The sequence below is a fragment of the Oncorhynchus gorbuscha genome, linkage group LG02 (assembly GCF_021184085.1).
Source record: "Oncorhynchus gorbuscha isolate QuinsamMale2020 ecotype Even-year linkage group LG02, OgorEven_v1.0, whole genome shotgun sequence".
Lineage (NCBI taxonomy): Eukaryota > Metazoa > Chordata > Actinopteri > Salmoniformes > Salmonidae > Oncorhynchus > Oncorhynchus gorbuscha.
Genome location: NC_060174.1, coordinates 76,017,541 through 76,038,935, shown reverse-complemented (window position 1 = coordinate 76,038,935; position 21,395 = coordinate 76,017,541). Strand labels below are relative to the sequence as shown.

Here is a 21,395-nt window from a genome sequence, read left to right as displayed (position 1 = left end):
TATTTATGAGAGGTATTGACATGTTGAATGCACCGAGCTGTCTGTCTAAACTACTGGCACACAGCTGGGACACCCATACATACCCCACAAGACATGCCACAAGAGGTCTCTTCACAGTCCCCAAGTACAGAACAGACTACGGGAGGCACACAGTACTACATAGAGCCATGACTACATGGAACTCTATTCCACATCAAGTAACTGATGCAAGCAGTACAATTTGATTTAAAAAACAGATTAAAAAACACCTTATGGAACAGAGGGGACTGTGAGGCAACACAAACATAGGCACAGACACATACACTCACACACACAATAACATACGCACTATGCACACACATACACATGGATTTAGTACTGTCGACATGTGGTAGTGGTGGAGTATGGACCTGAGGGCTCACAGTGTGTTGTGAAATCTATGAATGTATTGTAGTGTTTTTAAAATTGTACAAACTGCCTTAATTTTGCTGGACCCCAGGAAGAGTAGCTGCTTCCTCGGCAGCAGCTAAGGGGGATCCATAATAAATACAAAAATACAAATACACAGTGATCTTTTCATGTAGAGTAAAGATCCCCTTTTGATCACAAAGGGGGAAAAACACAATAATCTCTGGCTCCCACAGACATACAATTAGGGAATGTTATTCATCCCTACTAGACCTTTCAGTACCATTCAAAACTTCTGTTGGTCAGCAGTAATTGTGCCCACTGCTCCTGTACCAGTAGTCATTCTCACCCTATTTACGCTTAGCACTGCCCACTCCTCACCTACGGGTTGCCTTGGCCAGAAACATCTTGAAGGTGTTATTATTCTTTGAATAGACTACCTCCTGTCTTGGGCTTGACCTCTGAAGCTGACCCGAGATTCCTCTGTACTGAAGATGACTTTAAAGAGACGACTGCTGTCCATTTTGTTGTGTTGTGTCTACTGTGTCGCTTCGCTCTTCTGCTTGAACCCCAACCGCAACAACTGTGGCTCTATCAGCGCTCGGTAAGTCTGTGTCAATATGTGTGTGTGTATTTCAGTGTATATGTGTGTTTGCCTGTATGTTTGTATTTGTGTGAGGGGCAGAAATGTCTTAGTCATGATGGTGTGTGTAATTGTGTTAATGTCTTATCTGAGGGTAATTTGCAAAGATCTGAGGTAGTGGCATGTCTTCTGTTCTGTATGTGTTACCGTACCTTTACTTGCTTGATAGAGAGTGAAATACATACAGTATAACAATATGGGAGGTAAAAAGAAGATGGAATATGTGGCTACTGAGTGACTGTTTCCCATGTCTTAAAAGACTCACGGTTAGGGTCATATTAGGCGGCAGGTGGCCTAGTGGTTAGAGCGTTAGGCCAGTAACTGGAAGGTTCCTGGTTTGAATACCTAAGTTTAGAAAATGGTTGATGTGACTTTGAGCAAGGTACTTAACCCAATTTGCTCCAGGGGTGCCATACTGCTATGGCTGACCCTGTAAAACAACACATTTCACTGCACTGATCTGGTGTATGTGACAATACAACATCTACTTTGTATTGTATTTTTTTATTTGGGTTATTAGGGTAATTATTCATAAAATAATTAATAGATTTATAATGAAGTAATCTTTGCTCAATATTTACTACAGCATGTTAAACAGAACCTTGGCTTGAACCACTTGCTGTGCTTGGCACCACTCACTGCCCATGTCTTTTGTGTTCTTTTGACAAACCATTTTAGGAATCTCATGACAGTTGCCCAGCAGCTGTACCAACGAGTCATGAGGCTAATGCGCACCACTCTCTGATCCTGTGGAGCTGGAGTTGAGTCCCTCAACACTAATCATCACCAGGACTGAGACACTCTCCTGCCTTACCCTGTTCATACAATGGAGATGACCTGCAGAGCACCTGCCATCGACAGATCAAGAGGACGAAAAGCTCTCATTGCAGTTCACCGTAATAAAGCAGGAGATAGTTTTTAAAAATGTCAATGTTTTATTGATGCAAATAGATTTTGTTGAGATCCTAGTGGGCCTTAACTGCATAAGCGTTGTGTTAGTGCCCCAATTTCCCTGCATTATAATGTAAGTGCTGGAAAAGCCGTTTGCAGGATAATTCACAGATGTCATTCATTTCATGCCCTCTTGTGGAAAACTGATCAGTTATTTCTGCATGATAAAAAAATTAATGCTTTCAATGAGCTTCAATGCTAAATATTCCCTGCTGGAATTGATGTGATTGAGTTTAGTTAAATCTACTACATGAATGCATATAGTGCAGTATGTCTTCATAGAATAATACGAAAAAAATGTTCCTTGTGCAAATTATGGGAAGATAGGCTGTTTAATAAATTTGTACCACTTGATTAGCTAAATGTTATAACAGTTGAGTCTCTTGTAATTAATGGTGTATCAAAACTGATATAATAAACTTTACATTTGTTTTTCAATTGACAGTTTATTTTTTATACGCCTATATGTTGAAAATATGTATTTTCTAGACGTTGACATCACGCGCATTTCAGATACTGAATGAAATGTTAGAAGACGTCTTTTCCTGACGTCGAAAATATGTCTTGTACTGATGTCGAAAATATGTCTTATACGGACGTAGGTATTTAGGTATAAAATAGGTATTTTTTTTATACCTTTCTGTATTTAAACTGCTATACATTCTCAATGAAGTAAGCATTATATCCCAATAATAATTTTTCATGCCTCTTAAAACTTCTTGGTGCACCCATCCCGTTAGTGTGATCATTTTCGTCAACATCCCCTGAATTGCAGAGCGCTAACTTCAAAGTAAATGACTAAAAATCATTTATTTTCATGAAATCACAAGTGCAATATAGCAAAACACAGCTTAGCTTGTTTTTTAATCCACCTGGTGTGTCAGATTTTAAAAAAAGCTTCTAGGCGAAAGCAAACCAAGCATTTATGTAAGGACATCTCTCTCAGCAGACAAAACATTACAAACAGCTAGCATCAAAGTAGATTGGTCACGAAAGTCAGAAAAGCAATAAAATGAATCGCTTACCTTTGATGATCTTCGGATGTTTGCACTCACGAGACTCCCAGTTACACAATAAATGTTCCTTTTGTTCCATAAAGATTTTTCTCCAAAATATCTCCATTTGGTTGGAGCGTTATGTTCAAAAATCCACAGGCTCGAGCGGTCACGACGGGGCAGACGAAAATTCCCAATAGTATTCGTAAAGTTCGTAGAAATATGTCAAACGTTTTTTTTATAACCAATCCACAAGTTGCTTTTACAATAAATAATTGATAATATTTCAACCGGACCGTAGCTTTTTCAATAGGAGAGAGAGAGAAAATGTCTGCTCCAAGCTGCTCGCGCATGCAAAACTCTGCTGGCACCCAGCCATCCACTGACGCGATGTGATCTTTCTCACTCATTTTTTCAGAATAAAAGGCTGAAACTATGTCTAAAGACTGTTCACACCATGTGGAAGCCATAGGAAAAGGAATCTGATTGATATCCCTTTAAATGGAGGGAAGGAATGCAATGGAACAGGGAGCTTTCAAAATAGGAGGTACTTCCTCTTTGGATTTTCCTCAGGTTTTCGCCTGCAATATCAATTATGTTATACTCACAGACAATATTTTGACAGTTTTGGAAACTTTAGAGTGTTTTCTATCTGACAATTATATGCATATTCTAGTTTCTGGGCCTGAGAAATATGCAGTTTTATTTGGGTACGTTTTTCATTGAAACATCAAATTGCTGCCATCTACACTCAACAGTTAATAAGAAAGAGGAGCTAACTGACGATTGCAACATAATATTTAGTATTGTTCTCATCTGTCACTTACTTTAGCTTTTTCAAAAGCTTTTAAACTGATAGCAATAACATTCAAAGTAGTACATTATACAGAATAAACCAACAGACCACTTCAACAACAATAACATTCTGAGTAACGGTTACAGATGTATTCTTTCTTGCTCTGACTGTGATACAGTACATTGTTGTTCATCTATCATAGTTGAATGTACTGACTGTAATTCACTCTGGATAAGAGCGTTTGCTGAATGACCAAAATGTAAATGTAAAAACAAACACTTGCAATGCATGCGGGGTATTATTTGAATAAACTCCGCCCCAAAACAAGTACAAATTTGGCAGGTGTAGACCAGATCCAAATCTGAGTGAATCGCAGACGTCTAGGCTATGTTTCACAAGGTTGAACAGCCCATTACAGTACAGCACACTTTAGTACAGTAGAGCACAGTAGAACACAGAAGCGTACAGTGCAATACAGTATGATACGGTACAATACAGTTTTATTCAGTAAAGTAGAGTACAGTACATTACAGTTTAATTTAGTACAGTGGAGTACATTAGAGTAAAGTAGGGTACAATACAGTACACTATATTTTACTTTACTTGATTGTACTGTATTCTACTCTACTGTACTATACTCTACTTGTCTTTACTGTAATGTACTGTACTCTGCCGTGCTTTTACTGTACTGTGCTATCCAAACTTGTGAAACATTTATATGATTGGTTTAGATTTTTTGACCAATTATATAGTCTATGTTTGGGCTAAATTAAGGCCGGTCTGGACCAAATCTGAACGTCTATGTTTGGGTCAAATATAGACCTGTCTGGGGACATTGAAACCAAGGCCAGTCTGGAAAAGACAAATAAACAAAAGACGGAGGACCAAAACAAAGAAGTGGCCTGACGTCACATGCTTAGTGGGTTTCCCTCACAATATGATTTATATTTACCTAGTGCTACATGATAGGTGGGTAGGGGGGATGGGAATTTGGAGTAGGCAGGTGGGTGTTTGGAAGGGCAAAGTGGGATCCGTTTCAGGAGCTGAGTGAGCAGGTGATGGCTCGGGTGGATAGGAGTGGGGATGTGGATATTATGAATAACTGGGTGAGAAACGCTTTAGTGGGGGCAGGTACTGATACTATACCTAAGAGTTCAGGGAGGAGGAGGAGGAGGAGGAGGAGGAAGCAGTCCCATGGTGGACGGAGGAGTGCAGGGAAATGGTGAGGAGTAGGAACAGGGCATTTAGAGTACTGCATTCTGATTCACTATTTTCAGGCCCAAGCCCTGGTGTGGAGAACTATCCTTCAGACAAAGAGGTCATGTTGGCGTCGGTTCTGTGACACCATTGGAAGGACGACACCTGTGGGAGAAGTGTGGGGGATGATTAATAGGATGAGTGGGGTGAGAAGGGAGTGGGATTATCCAGTGTGGCTGTAACAGATGAAGAGAAGGCAGAGATTAATGCCAAAACGTTTTTCCAAGTGCCTAGCTCAGCAAATTTATCAGAGGAGGGGCAGAGGGGGAGAAAGAGAGAGGAGCAACCTGGAGTGCTGGATAGGACTGAGGGTGTAAATGAATGCCCATCTTTTTTTCATTTTGTTTTACCCCTTTCTTCCCCAATTTCTTGGTATCCAATTGGTAGTCTCATCGCTGTAACTCCCGTACAGACTCGGGAAAGGTGAAGGCTGAGAGCCGTGCATCCCCCGAAACACAACCCAAGCAAGCCGCACTGCTTCTTGACATAATGCCCCCTTAACCCGGAAGCCAGCCACACCAATGTGTCAGAGGAAACACCGTACACCTGGCGACTGTGTCAGCGTGCACTGTGCTCAGCCAGCCACAGGAGTCGCTAGTGGCCGATGACCTAACCCGGATGACGCTGGGCCAATTGTGCGCCGCCTCATGGGTCTCCCGGTCGTGGCCGGCTGCGACAGAGCCTGGACATGAACCCAGAATCTCTAGTGGCACAGCTAGCACTGCGATGCAATGCTTTAGACCACTTCACCACTCGGGAGGCCCATGTGACCCATCTAAGTGCTGAGGCCCTGGATAAGGCATTGGTGTTGTACACAGAGTGTGGGAGGAGGGGAAACTACCAGGCAGCTGGAAGGAGGCAGTAGTGTTACCAAAGCTATCGGCCAATAGCTTTAACATCACATGTATGTAAGATTATGGAACGGATGATTACGGAGAGGCTCACTTACTTCCTGGAGAGCAGGGGGCTAGTATCGCCACATCAGAGTGGGTTCAGGAAGGGGAGGGGAACTATGGACCCAGTGATCTGCTTAGAAGCAGAGGTCAGGAAGGCTCAGGTGAATAAGGAGACTGTTGTAGCTGTCTTTTTTGATGTGGAGAAGGTGTATGATGTGGAAGGAGGGATTGTTAATCAAGCTTGATATTATGGGGGTAGGAGGAAGAATGTACAACTGGGTAAAGGATTTCCTGTTTGGAAGGTCTATCCAGGTGAGGGTAGAGAAGTCTCTATCAGGCAGCTACCTGGTGGATAACGATACACGGCAGAGGCGCTTGATTAGTCCTCTGTTGTTCGCAATCATGATCAATGATGTTTACTCTCAGGTACAGCCGGATATTGGGAGGTCGTTATGTGCAGATGATGGGGCCTAATGGAAGAGTGAAAGAAATGTGCCATACATATTCAGGAAGGTACAGGAAGCAATTGAGCGGTGGGTGGTGGGCATTAATGCGGGGATTCAGGTTCTCTGTAGAGAAAACTCAGATAGTGTTCTTTACCAAGAGAAAAGTGAGAGATGAGGTACACTTGAGGTTATATGGGAGAAACTTGGAGAGGTTGGGGGCCTTCAGGTTCCTTGGAGTGTGCTTTGACACTAGGCTGACCTGGCAGAACACATCGAGAGAGTGGTGAGAAAGTGTAAGAAGGTGCAAAATGTGATGCACTGTCTGACGGGGAAGGAGTGGGGGGCTGGGCATTCCTCATTCAGGACCATGTATGTTGTATTGATCCAATCTGTAATCAGTGGTGTAAAGTACTTAAGTAAAAAGAATTTAAAGTACTACTTAAGTAGTTTTGGCAGGTATCTGTACTTTACTTTACAATTTATATTTTTGACAACTTTTACTTGTACCTCACTACATTCTTAAAGAAAATAATGTACTTTTTACTCCATACATTTTCCTTTACACCCAAAAGTACTCGTTACATTTTGAATGGCTTAGCAGGACAAGAAAATGGTTCAATTCACGCACTTATTAAGAGAACATCCTTGGTCATCCCTACTGCCTCTGATCTGGCGGACTCACTAAACACAAATGCTTAATTTGAAAATGATGCCTGTGTTGGAGTGTGCCCCTGGTTATCTGTAAATAAAAAAAATCAAGAAAATGGTGCCATCTGGTTTGTTTAATAGAGAGAATTTGAAATTATTTATAGTTTTACTTTTACTTTCAATACATACAGTTGAAGTCGTAAGTTAACATACACCTTAGCCAAGTACATATAAACTCAGTTTTTCAGAATTCCTGACACTTAATCCGAGTAAGAATTCTCTGTCTTAGGTCAGTTAGGATCACCACTTTATTTTAAGAATGTGAAATGTCATAATAATAGTAGTATTTATTTCAGCTTTTATTTCTTTCATCCCATTCTCAGTGGGTCAGAAGTTTACATACACTCAATTAGTATTTGGTAGCATTGCCTTCAAATTGTTTCAGGTAGCCTTTCACAAGCTTCCCACAATAAGTTGGGTGAATTTTGGCCCATTCCTCCTGACAGAGCTGCTGTAACTGAGTCGGGTTTGTAGGCCTCCTTGCACACACACACATTTTTAGTTCTGCCCACAAATGTTCAATAGGATTGAGGTCAGGGCTTTGTGATGGTCACTCCAATACCTGACTTTGTTGTCCTTAAGCCATTTTGCCGCAACTTTGGAAGTATGCTTGGGGTCATTGTCCGTTTGGAAGACCCATTTGCGACAAAGCTTTAACTTCGTGACTGATGTCTTGAGATTTTGCTTTAATACATCCACATAATTTTCTCTTCATGATGTCATCCATTTTGTGAAGTGCACCAGTCCCTCCTGCAGCAAAGCACCACCACAACATGATGCTTCCACCCCCATGCGTCACAGTTGGGATGGTATTCTTCGGCTTGCAAGCATCCCCCTTTTTCCTCCAAACATAACAATGGTCATTATGGCCAAAAAGTTATATTTTTGTTTCATCAGACCAGAGGAAAGTACGATCTTTGTCACCATGTGCAGTTGCAAACCGTAGTCTGGCTTTTTTATGGTGATTTTGGAGCAGTGGCTTCTTCCTTGCTGAGCGGCCTTTCAGGTTGTATTGAAATAGGACTCGTTTTACTGTGGATATAAATACTTTTGTACCTACTTCCTTCAGCATTTTCATAAGGTCCTTTGCTGTTGTTCTGGGATTGATTTGCACTTTTCTCTCTAGGAGACAAAACGCATCTCCTTCCTGAGCGGTATGACGGCTGCGTGGTCCCATGGTGTTTATAGTTGCGTACTATTGTTTGTACAGACGAACGTGGTACCTTCAGGCGTTTGAATATTGCTCCCAAGCTATGAACCAGACTTGTGGAGGTCTACAATTTTTTTTCTGAGGTCTTGGCTGATTTATTTGGATTTTCACATGATGTCAACCAAAGAGGCACTGAATTTGAAGGTAAGCTTTGAACGACATCCACAGGTACACCTCCAATTGACTCAGATGATGAAGTAGATGTCCTAACCGACTTGCCAAAACTATAGTTTGTTAACAAGAAATTTGTTGAGTGGTTGAAAAATGAGTTTTAATGACTCCAACCTAAGTGTATGTAAACTTCTGACTTCAACTGTAAGTATATTTTAGCAATTACATTTACTTTTCATATTTCTACTCAAATAGTATTTTACTGGGTGACTTTCACTTTTACTTGAGTAATTTTCTATTAAACCCTCTTTGGGCTAGGGGCAGTATTTTCACGTCCTGATGAAAAGCGTGCCCAAAGTAAACTACCTTCTACTCAGGCCCAGAACCTAGGATATGCATATTATTGATAGATTTGGATAGAAAACACTAAAACTGTTTGCATGATGTCTGTGAGTATAACATTTGGCAGGCGAAACCCCGAGCACAATCCATCCAGGGGAAAAAAGATTTTGAGCTCAATGTGTTTTCCATTAGTTTTTTATGGGAAGCTCTTTTTAATAGAAATATGCTTGCAGTTCCAATGGCTTCCACTAGATGTCAACAGTCTTTAGAAATTGGTTGATGATTTTCCTTTGAGAAATGAAGAAGTAGCCCTGTTCTTTCCATGTGTTACACAAAGGGACTCAAGTCTTCTTAGCGCACGACCTGGAATGCTCTTCACTTTGTTTTCGTCCGATATTAAGCACAGTATTGCCTGTCTTAAATTGTATCGATTATTTACGTTTTAGGATACATAAGTTTGGATTAGGAACGTTGTTTGAAATATTTGGACCAAGTTTACAGGTAACTTATTAGATACTTTGTAGGCGAGTTGGAACCGGTGTATTTCTGAATCAAACGCACCAAATAAATTGACATTTTGCGGATATAATGAAGGAATTTATCGAACAAAAGGACCACTTGTGATGTTTCTGGGACATTTTGGAGTGCCAACAGAAGAAGATCTTCAAAGGTAAGGCATGAATTATATCGTTATTTCAGATTTTTGTGTAGCACCTGCCTGGTTGAAATCTGATTTTCATGTGTTTGTATGCGGGGTGCTGTCCTCAGATAATCGCATGGTCTGCTTTCGCCGTAAAGCCTTTTTGAAATCTTACACTGTGGCTGGATTAACAAGAAGTTAAGCTGTATTTTGATGTATAACACTTGTATATTTAATGAATTCTCATTATGAGTATTTCTGTTTTTGAATTTGGCGTGCTGCAATTTCACTGGATGTTGTCAAATCAATCCCGTTAACGGGATCCGAGCGGGAATGGGGGTGAAGGAATCCCTAAGAGGTTCTATTAAGCTATCTTTACTTTGACTCAAGTATAATAATCGGGTACTTTTCCCATCACTGTCTGTAATAGACTATGGCAGTATAGTGTATTGTTCAGCAGCCCGGACCTCATTGAAAAGGCTAGATGTCATACAGGGGAAAGGACCCAGAATATGTAGTGGGGTGTTTTGGATCTCCCCAGTGTCTGCACTACTACTACTACTATGTTGAGATGGGGGATTTGCCTTTGCAGATTATGATACAGTAACTTGCAATTAATTATTGGGTCAACCTACAGTGACATGGGGTGTCTCATCCTTTATAGGCATTTTGGGAACATGAGAGAGGACAGAACACAAGCTTTGGGTGGGTGGGTAGTACCCAGGCGAGGGAGATGAGACTGTAAGGAAGGGAGTTTAGTCCAACGATAGCTATTCTGGTAAATCCACCATGGCTACTCCCGCCTCCAGTAGTTGATCTAGAAGTGTTGGAGAGCCTACGAAAAGATAGGGAGGGTGTTGATCCGTCTGGTTTGTTTAATAGACGTCTGGATACTGTGTATCAGGATTTTGTGGCCATTTACACAGATAATTTACACAGGTCAAAAGATCCAAGGGCAGGATGTACTGGGTCAGCATTTGTTATGCAGGAATGTGGTGTGGCAAGTTGATGTACTGACTAAACAAGCACTTAGTAGTGGGGATGTTGATGTTGTAGTTTCAATGAGCAAGGCAGAGGCAACAAGCTTGATATGGACAGTGATGGTGCAGAGATGGCAGGAGCAGTGGACTAGAGATACTAAGGGCAGGCATTTATTTCAATTACAGAGGAAAATCAGGAAGGGGCAGAAGAGAGGAGGCTTTTGTTACAAGATTAAGTATGGGACACAGCCGGTTGAATAAGACTTTGAATGTGATAGGAAAGCATCCAACAGGAAAGTGTGATTATTGCCAGGAAACAAAGGCAGTGGAGCATGTATACAGTGTGGGCAATATGAGAGGGAAATATATTGGCTGAGATCTTGTATGAGGGAGAAGGGGATACAGTAAATTAGTTTAAATAGTATATTGAGTAGATTCAGTGGAGGCTGCAGAGGAAGACAACTCATAATAATGGCTGGAAAGGAGCAAATGGAATTCCACTAATTCTACTCCAGTCATTACCACGAGCCTGTTCTCCCCAATTACAGGTGTCACCAACCTCCTGTAGTTGTGATCCTATTTTAAGAGAAACGGGGCTGGCAGGTAGGATTTAGTTTCTCCCTGTCTCTGGCTCACACTCCAATACAGTAAGCGGCGGGAATGCACCGTAACGTTAGATGCCAACTGCCGATAACCCCCACCGAAAAGAAGAAACTTCCGGTGCCTCAGTTCCTGTTTCGGCGCAAGTGCACAAGAAATGGAAAGCTACGTAGCCAGATAACTTTTGTGATGTTTTTATTTTTATTGAGTTAACCCACTTGACTTCGAAGATATGAGATCCAAAATAAAATAACAGAGCACGACTTTTATTCCCATTACAGGTAGGTGTCATTATATGGTTCTGCGCTTTGTTGAGGGGTTTCTAGTTATTTATAGAACTGTTAACGTTAGCTAGCTAGCTAGCTGGTTGTTTGAATAATGCTAACATGCGGCGCTGCCGGCAGACTCAGGCCAACAGGTTCACAAAATTCCGTTGAGTTGACTGACATTTCAGATGACGGGGACTCACCTCTATATTTTTAAGTGTTAACTGGTGCTAGCGTAATAATCAGATAATAACATGACATTGGGTCATCTTGGGGTGAAAATACTGAACGACATTGCTGTCACTCACGTTAACATTACACACAGTCGTGCGGGCGGGGAATGTAGCAACTAAAGCCAATTGAAATGCTATACAATTCGATTGACTTAAATTGCAGCCAATAGAAATTCCCAACATTTGCAATGGCTCTTTCATGAATATTTGACAAGAGGGTATCCTTTCCGGTGCAATATTCTGTGACGCTGATTTTATGAGATCTCGTAGAGTAATTAGATAAGGTAGCACAATGTTAAATGATGTACGATTACAACAATTTATTTATTTGTATCTCGGCGGCCTGTTGTTTTTAGCGGGGCTCGATCAGGTAGAAGCGGCCACCACCGAAATGGCCAACCTGAACTGGAAACCGTTCATCTACGGAGGGATGGCTTCGATTGTCGCAGAATTCGGTACGTGATGCACCAAAACCTGTTCAGACTAATTTATTTTAATCATGCATTTTTTTTTCATTATTCTATTGCCACACACATTTAAGACTCCCGTTTAGCTGCATTGAGAAGCACTCAGAGATTTGCAGCAGTCTTTCTTCTTGACTGATGGCGATGGCCCTGTATTATGGATGCTACATACAATTATTAATGATGGTGCTCCATTGGAGTAGATCTACAGAGACGCAATTGTGTGCAACCCCAAGCAATTCTATATTTACTTGTGTAACCTCTTAGATAAACTAACATACATTATATTACACCTCCTTAGAAAAAAGCTAAACAATGCAACACCTACTTGCTGAAAGCAATCACATTGATTTGCATTGCATTCACTGCATTGTTAGTCCACCTCATTGCAGTGAGATACTATTACCTGATCTTAGTTACTGAGGGGTCACTTTGTCATTTCATTTAAATACTACCAGTGATCTCTGAACTAAACAATGTTGTCATGATGTTGTTGATTGTTCTCCCCCCAGGTACGTTCCCCATAGACCTGACTAAGACGCGGCTGCAGGTGCAGGGCCAGTCCCAGTACATGGAGGTGCGCTACCGGGGCATGTTCCACGCCCTGTTTAAGATCGGCAAGGAGGAGGGCATCAAGGCACTGTACTCTGGGTGACCAAAAATAATATGGTTTACACATGTTAGCCTATACACATGGGGGGGGGGACAACAACATATTACAGTATTTGATATGGTGTGCTATGGTAGAACATATTACAGTATTTGATATGGTGTGTTATGGTAGAACATATTACAGTATTTGATATGGTGTGCTATGGTAGAACATATTACAGTATTTGATATGGTGTGTTATGGTAGAACATATTACAGTATTTGATATGGGGTGCTATGGTAGAACATATTACAGTATTTGATATGGTGTGCTATGGTAGAACATATTACAGTATTTGATATGGTGTGCTATGGTAGAACATATTACAGTATTTGATATGGGGTGCTATGGTAGAACATATTACAGTATTTGATATGGTGTGCTATGGTAGAACATATTACAGTATTTGATATGGTGTGCTATGGTAGAACATATTACAGTATTTGATATGGTGTGCTATGGTAGAACATATTACAGTATTTGATATGGTGTGCTATGGTAGAACATATTCCCGTTTGGGCAGGGATTGACATGAAGAGTTTCCCTTTTGCCCGGGGCAAATTTTTTCAATAGATTTAATATTTGTAGCTTCGTTTTAAGTAAATACCTGCAATCAACTTGAGCAGTACTTTAGGGCATAAATCAAATCGCAATCTTCATTTTACCTGTCACATTATTTTACATTATGAAGCTTGACGTGGTTCCCCAGAACAGTTGACAGTCACGTGTTTGTATGTAAATAGCATAACGTGAGAAAGCGGGAGCTGGTGAGTCCAGCTGTGTATTGACGGGGCGTGTTTTTTATTGAAAGTTAATGTTTAAAAAAAAACAGTAGCATGATCAGGGATGTGCAAATGTAGTTTTTCTTCACGGAAGACATATTAGTGTAACACATTCGGCAGAAAGCAGCTTCGTTTTCATCAGATGACAACAGAAGGGCTATTTGGCTGGCAGCCTCGTACATATGCCTAAATTAGCTTACAGTGAAAAAGCAATGTATTTTTTTGCAGTAAACAATGCATGGCAATCATATTTCTAATGTTTATAATAGAAAGAATATAGCCAGCTACATTTCCTAATGTCCCCTTGTGTACTAAGCTGGTAATACCGTATATCCCGGTATGAGAGAAGGACGGTATGACGATATGAAAATCTAAATCGGGTGCACATTTCAACAAATGTTTAATTTGCAAGCATACACTGTGTCCAAGAGACTCATTTCTACCATTGTAGAACACGCAATTGAACAGAATATTTTTCTTCTTAGTTAGATCATTATCATATAAACCTGCTCCACTATCCATTAACCTCAAGCCACTCTAATAGCACCTTCTCTCATTCTCAACTATTGACCTCTGAGCTACTGAAATGGAGTCTGGTCTTGTATGTGAGAGCGTGACTTTTTACAGGGAAAGTGGGCAGGTGCTTTCCCTGGGGGGGAAACCCTCTTCTTGGCTGTGGTTTTGATCAGGGGACAGCCTTTGAAATACCTGTTAGTCTAGAAACAATCTGAGATCGGAGTGACCAATGTGATAACAGCAATAGTCGTTAACTCAATTTACAAGAGAGTTGCAGGGAACCAACCTTCCCAGGCAAAATACAAATGTCTGCCAATGTCTTGACCGTCCTGATGGAAAAGTAATGGGGTGTGAACGTTAGGCAAAAAGCTCTTCACTTGTTCATAAAATTGACACTCCCTGAAATGACTCCTGTCTTTCTCTGTGCAGGATCTCCCCAGCTCTCCTGAGGCAAGCCTCCTACGGGACCATCAAGATCGGGACCTACAACACACTCAAGAGGTTATTTGTGACCCATCCGGAAGGTGGGTTTCAATGACTCCCCACTGCTTTCTATCTCGCATCATTTTCTCTGTTTGCTCTTTCATTTTTTTAAATTATTATTTTTGCCCTAAACATCCATCTATGACACCTGACAGCTGATGTAAGCAACAATGCATTGCATACATTAGTGAAGTCATAGGCAATGGCATTATTTTGTAATAAGGTACTCTCTTCTGTTTGCCTGGTGCCTTCTACAACTGTATAGACTTTTAGCATGTTGTATAAAAACCGGGCATAAATCTGGAAGCATCATCAATGACAAGAAGTCAGTAGTAATTAGAGAGTGACTGTGTGGGGTGGTGGTTGTGGGTCACACGTGAGGTTTGGTCGTATCTTGTGGCATCTACTTTTGCCCTCAGAATTATTTAACTTCAGTTGTTTATAATGTCAAGGATCTCCGACGTGCACATGAAATCTGGCGACCCTTTTGTATGAGTACTGAACTGCATGTCCCAGCCAAATTAATGTAACGGACTGACCTTAACAACAGTCATACCAGGGCAGGACAATAAAGTCACCCTTTTACAGCCATGAGTTTGGAGGGAAGAGGTTAGCTGGCCAACCTGAAAGGGTAGAGGGGACAGCAGTCAGTACTTGTGACTTCACCATACTGTTAATTTGCACACACAAACAATCAACAGGGGTTTAAATAAAGCCTGTAATTTTGAAATGGGCCATTGCGTTGCTTCTTCTGGAGATCAGTGTTTTTTGTTATGTCTCTAGGCTTTCCAATAGAGCTTATAGGGCGTTTTCTCATACTGTCATCAGCTAAAATAACAGTTTGGGAAAACATGTTAAATACCTGTCTGGACAACCTGCATCGACGCAGATGTCTGAAAACACAGACCGAGAGTGCCTAACTGCCGTCACTAATGCCCAATATAAACAGGAGACTGGGAGCCTCCATTGCAACAGGGAACAAATCTCATCAGTTGTCTATTAATAGGTTTGCATTACATTAACCGGCGCCAACATGTATTCCCATATCACAGGAAGCAATCTCTCCTGAGAGACTGAGTATTTACTACACAAACAATTACAGGATTATTTGAACCTGCAGTAGACAGAGAAATGGAACCAAATGGAGTTTGAGAAGAGATTACCTAGTTAGTAGAGGGGTTGACACACTGATTTATCTGAGACTTAAGGATTTTCCATGCTCACCCAATGATGTGCAGCTCACTTGCCGGTGATGGCCAATGTGTTCGTGCCAAAAGCCTAAACCCAGTGTCTGTTATACTACTTTGTAAAACACTATTTGGAAGTTGATCAGATGTTTTGGTAGTCTACAGCAGACAGATTATTCTTCTCTGTTCAGCAGGAGCCATTTACTTTCCAACCTGTGTTATTACGCAATTGTATATGAAATGTTTTTGGAAAGCCATTATTTGTATGCATGCTATTCACTGTCAGATTTGCAGTGCGTTCCTAATCAGGCTATGCCTTGTTATTAGGCTACACACAATCGACAGACAGCTAGGCAATATTTTTTAAAGAAGCTATTGGTCCTATGTGGCAAAATTATAGGGCTTCTCATTGTATAGTAGGCTATTCTGAATTATTTCATTTCTTTCTGAACAGACAGCAGTTATTCTTTGAACATTTTTATTTGAATTTTTATATTGCAAAAAGTGACAATTTTTCATGCCACGAGAGGTACTGGATCCGGCCAAATAAGTTCTGGAAAGAAATAGTCTAAAACGGAGAGGTGCCGGATCCTGTTCCGGCAGGATCCGGCTCAAATGAATCACTGGAATGGGGACTGCGTTATCTTGATTGTGTTGTGAAGAGAAGACCTCTCCTCTGCTGCTGTTGTGCTTCTTCACTCTGTATGCCTCACTCTGCCAGGTTGTGCGAATGTGTTTTGAATGCTTATTTTTGGTACAGGCTGTGGTTTGCCTGGTGTGGTGGTTGGGCGGGGGGATCCAGTGCCCGTTCTCCTGCCATAATGAACGGCACCAGGACCACACTAACTCTTGGTCACATTGATCAAGGTTTCACTGTAACTATTGATCTAAACTTAATCGATAATTTCTTTCCTTCTCCTCTGTCTCTCTTACTTCCACTGTAGATTTGTTTTGTTTACCTGGTGACTTATAATGATAATTGTTTCTTGTCTTAAGCCAAACTGTCATAATCACTAATAAATATATCATAATCCCCATTCCATTTCAAACTGTGTGCTGTAATAGGGGCAGGGTGCAATTTCAATACAATAACAATATTACAGTAGTATGTTTTGAATGGTGACAAATCCAACATTGCAGAGGGTTCTAGTTAGTAGTCATTCTTTGACTTATTATGCTGTAATGAATAGGTTAATGGCTCTCTGTATGCTTTCTAATTCTCATGACTTTCTGTCTGGAGTTGATTACTGCATGTTTGTCGACCTTTTAGATTTCATGTTCCCCTCTAAATGATCATTTGAAAGTCTCTTGTTCAGTATTATAGCCACTTGTTTTACGTTGCACTTACCTCTAGAATTTCTCTCTGTCTTTGTGTGTGTTTGATGTGGAGGAGTAACCGGCTGTCCGTTCTTTTCCCTGACAGATGAGACTATGGTGATCAATGTGTTCTGTGGAGTGGTGTCTGGAGTCCTGTCCTCCTCTCTGGCCAACCCCACTGATGTTGTCAAGGTGAAAATGTGTAGATAGCAGAAAGATCTAGATACTGGACATTGCAGATCGTAATGTCATTAATAGAACTGACATGACTCCTTTTTGTGTCAGAGAGGCATGTTTGAGGCATCTCATAATCTGAACGTCTCACAACGTTTTGCCCTGCTGAACGCAGGCCCTGATTTTCTATATTATGTTCAGATCCGCATGCAGGCCCAGGGCAGTCTTTTACAAGGCAGCATGATGTCCAACTTCATAAACATCTACCAGACAGAGGGAACCCGTGGCCTGTGGAGGGTGAGTGGTGCCCCCTCGGTCACAAACTATCAAACAGTGGCCTTGATCTGTCATCAAGATTTTTTTGTGTTTTTTATTTTCATGGAAGAGCTTTGTTGTTTTGTAAGATTGTGACCAGTGAGTTTATTTTTGGCTGTCTGAAGACCGTTGAGTGACTGGTACTCTCGGGTTGTTGTATTTATACTGTTGTCATCCTCAGGGCGTCATCCCTACAGCTCAGCGGGCAGCCATCGTAGTGGGAGTGGAGCTTCCTGTCTATGACATCACTAAGAAGCACCTCATCAAGTCTGGCACTATGGGAGACACCATACTCACACACTTTATGTGAGTTTAGACATTAATATTGTAAAATGCATATAAATATATCATTTTTGTTATTCCTAATGTACCGTCAAATTCTCTGAGAAAGATAATCGAAAGTGTGTATATTATACACCTGAACCTCTGGCTTCTCCCACATCTGTCTCTCTGCCTGCAGTTCCAGTTTTACGTGTGGCCTGGCGGGGGCTCTAGCCTCCAACCCAGTGGATGTGGTGCGGACGCGTATGATGAACCAGCGAGTGCTGTCTGGGAACCCCATGTATAAAGGCACGCTGGACGGATTGATGCAGACTTGGAAGAACGAAGGATTCTTTGCCCTCTACAAGGGCTTCTGGCCCAACTGGCTGCGTCTGGGGCCATGGAACATCATTGTATCCTTTCCATCACTGGAATCAAAGTTCAAACCCACTGTGATCAGCACTATGATCCAAATAACGGAGTCATCTGAACTCTGTCTCTCTGCATTCTATTAGGTCAGTTCAGTTTATATGGATTATTTTAGACATCCAAGAACCATGCCTGGTAAAAAGTAGGTGGACTTCAGCATGGCAGGACAAGTTGTCAGTTTGTTTTTGAGCTACTCTCCCTTTGGGAACTGGAGAATGTTCTAATTCTATCACCCTATTGTTGCTCAGAGGTTCAGAGAGAACAGCAGAGTGGAACGGAGAACTGTTGTCAGGTGTACAGCTTGTGTTGTGGCACTCCTGTCCCCTTTCTCCTTGGCTACCAGTAGAGGGTGCCAAATTCTTACAGTGAAGCAAAATATGCAATGATGTATTTAAAGTGTTGTATTTACAGTGATATTGTATAATACCATACAAAACATACATTTTATTTAGTTAAGTCTTATAAGTATTTGTGATTTTTGTATGGGCATAGACAATGTCATGATTGTGCTTCAGGGCTGCCGCCATGTATTGTCCTTAACTAGAGCTCTTTAGTTCTTCATCACGTTTGAGCAGCTGAAGAAACTCCCCTTATAGTTGAACAGGGAGTGGACACTCCGTCGGACCAGAGTGTATCAGAGCGCGGGAAACACCCCAGCCTTTGTCTTCATTTCATTCACAATCCCTCCCTCGTCACACAATCTGTATGTGCATGCTCATCTAAGTTAAATATAATAATATTTATTATTTTTTTATACAACTTTTAATGTTATTTTTATTTATTTAATTTTTTTAAACACTTCCTCATACTCATCAACCATCCTTGATGCCACTCCTGGCAGCTAAAGCTTAGGATTGTAGCTGAGGACGGAAGCCTGTTTGGACCATAAGGTATTAGCTAGGTACGCTGACTGCCAGCTTGTTACCATTTTAAAGTGAGCTTGTGGAAAAGGAGGAGTACTATCCTAGGCGGAACGGTAACTGGAGATCTACTTGAGCTTTTTTAGGGATGTGGAATAGGCCTCTGATTGTGTCAGACTAGTTTTTTAAACACATCTCTATACTGCATGGGATGTGCAAGAAAAGACTATGGCTGTTAAATGTATAGGATTGGAGTTTTGCCTGTCTGATCTGACATTTAAATAATGTCTTCAATGTTTTGGGCAGGGCTAGCTAGAAGAGGATGCGATGCATGGCATGTTAACCGGGTTGTTATTGTCAGACTATTTATTCTCAATGACTTACCTGGGTAAGTAAAGGTCACAGTAGGTGCTGTTTAGTCTGTTAGAGGAACTCAGGACAACGGTGACCCACATGAAAAAATACTATACTATGGTTAAAATACATGGTAGTGTTTTTGCTGCCTTTACTGTAGTTTTGCTGACATTACTGTAATATTTAGTGCAGTGTTTTTGTGGTCTATAGTATAGTGTAGTATTTACTATAGTATTTTACATTATACTAAAATATTCTATATTAAGTATTACAAATGATTAAGGTACACTGCAGTGTAGTATCGTATACTATAGTGTACTACATAATTCTATAGTAAGTACTGCAGTATTCCATAGTAAACTAGTATTTTTTTATGTGGGGAGACTATATGTATGTTTAGTAAGATGCGATGGGAATTTAGTCCAATGTTGAAACAAAGCCACTATTGGGTAATGGGAGAGTGACTTTGCTTTCTGTACATTTCACCACAACCCTTTTGTGTGAAGTAGAGGTGTCTGCTGTTGTCTGGAACACTAAGCATGCACAGGAATGGAAACACTTTCTGGGACCTGCTTGGTTGTCATGGTGATTCCCATGAAAGTATACTGAACAAAAATATTAACACAACATGCAACAATTTCAAGGATTTTGCTGAGGTACAGTTCATATACAGTTGAAGTTGGAAGTAAATACACTCAGGTTGGATACACTCCACAAATTTCTTGTTAACAAACTATAGTTTTGGCAAGTCGGTTAGGACATCTACTTTGTGCATGACACAAGTCATATTTCCAACAATTGTTTAGACAGATTATTTCACTTTATAATTCACTATCACAATTCCAGTGGGTCAGAAGTTTACATACACTAAGTTGAGTGTGCCTTTAAACAGCTTGGAAAATTCCAGAAAATGATGTCATGGCTTTAGAAGCTTCTGATAGGCTAATTGACATCATTTGAGTCAATTGGAGGTGTACCCGTGGATGTCTTTCAAGACCTACCTTCAAACGCTGCCTCTTTGCTTGACATCATAGGAAAATCCAAATAAATCAGCCAAAACCTCAGAAAAATAATTGTAGACCTCCAAGTCTGGTTCATCCTTGCAAGCAATTTCTAAAGTTAAAGCTTGGTCGCAAATGGGTCTTCCACACAGACAATGACCCCAAGCATACTTCCAAAGTTGTGGCAAAGTGACTTGAGGACAACAAAGTCAAGGTATTGGAGTGGCCATGACAAAGCCCTGACCTCAATCCTTTAGAAAATGTGTGGGCAGAAGTGAAGAAAGCGTGTGTGAGTTAGGAGGCCTACAAACCTTACTCAGTTACACCAGCTCTGTCAGGAGGAATGGGCCAAAATTCACCCAACTTATTGTGGGGAGTTAAACAATTTAAAGGTGATGCTACCAAATACTAATTGAGTGTATGTAAACTTCTGACCCAATGGGAATGTGATGAAAGAAATAAAAGCTGAAATAAATAATTCTCTCTACTATATTCTGACATTTGACATTCTTCTAAATAAAGTGGTGATCCTAACTGACCTAAAACAGGGAATAATTACTAGGATTAAATATCAGGAATTGTAAAAACTGAGTTTAAATGTATTTGGCTAAGGTGTATGTAAACTTCTGACTTCAACTGTATGGAAATCAGTCAATTAAAATAAATAAATTATTGCCCTAATATATGGATTTCACATGACTGGGCAGGGGCGCAGCCATGGGTGGGCCTGGGAGGGCATAGGCCCACCCACTTGGGAGCCAGGGCAACTTACTGGGGAGCCAGGCCCAGCCAATCAGAATGAGTCTCTAAAGTGACGGAGGAGGCTTATGGTAGAGAAATTAATATTAAATTATCTGGCAACAGCTCTCATGGATATTCCTGATGCCAGCATGCCAATTGCACGCTCCCTCAACTTGAGACATCTGTAGCATTGTGGTGTGTGACACAATTGCACATTTTATTGGCCCCAGCACAATAATGTGTAATGATAATGCTGTTTAATCAGCATCTTGATATGCCACACCTGTCAGGTGGATGGATTATCTTGACATAGGATAACATGCTCACTAACAGGGATGTAAACAAATGTGTGTACAAAATTTGAGGGAAATAAGCATTTTGTGCATATGGAACATTTC

The 21,395-nt window shown here is 40.9% G+C and overlaps 1 protein-coding gene and 1 long non-coding RNA gene across 2 annotated transcripts; both read left to right on the top strand.

The window, feature by feature from the left end:
- Positions 1 to 515: 515 nt before the first annotated feature.
- On the top strand, positions 516 to 2,419 carry LOC124009934. The gene is made up of 2 exons (XR_006834335.1): positions 516 to 991; positions 1,709 to 2,419. It is a non-coding gene; the product is annotated as an uncharacterized LOC124009934 (long non-coding RNA).
- Positions 2,420 to 11,069: 8,650 nt separating this feature from the next.
- LOC124009925 (brain mitochondrial carrier protein 1-like) lies at positions 11,070 to 19,975 on the top strand. The gene is made up of 9 exons (XM_046322181.1): positions 11,070 to 11,243; positions 11,818 to 11,916; positions 12,438 to 12,576; positions 14,305 to 14,399; positions 16,969 to 17,054; positions 17,238 to 17,333; positions 17,533 to 17,657; positions 17,812 to 18,025; positions 18,596 to 19,975. Exons 2-9 carry the CDS (start codon positions 11,853 to 11,855, stop codon positions 18,635 to 18,637), a joined length of 861 nt encoding a protein of 286 aa, XP_046178137.1. The 5' UTR covers positions 11,070 to 11,243; positions 11,818 to 11,852; the 3' UTR covers positions 18,638 to 19,975.
- The last annotated feature ends 1,420 nt before the right edge of the window (positions 19,976 to 21,395 follow it).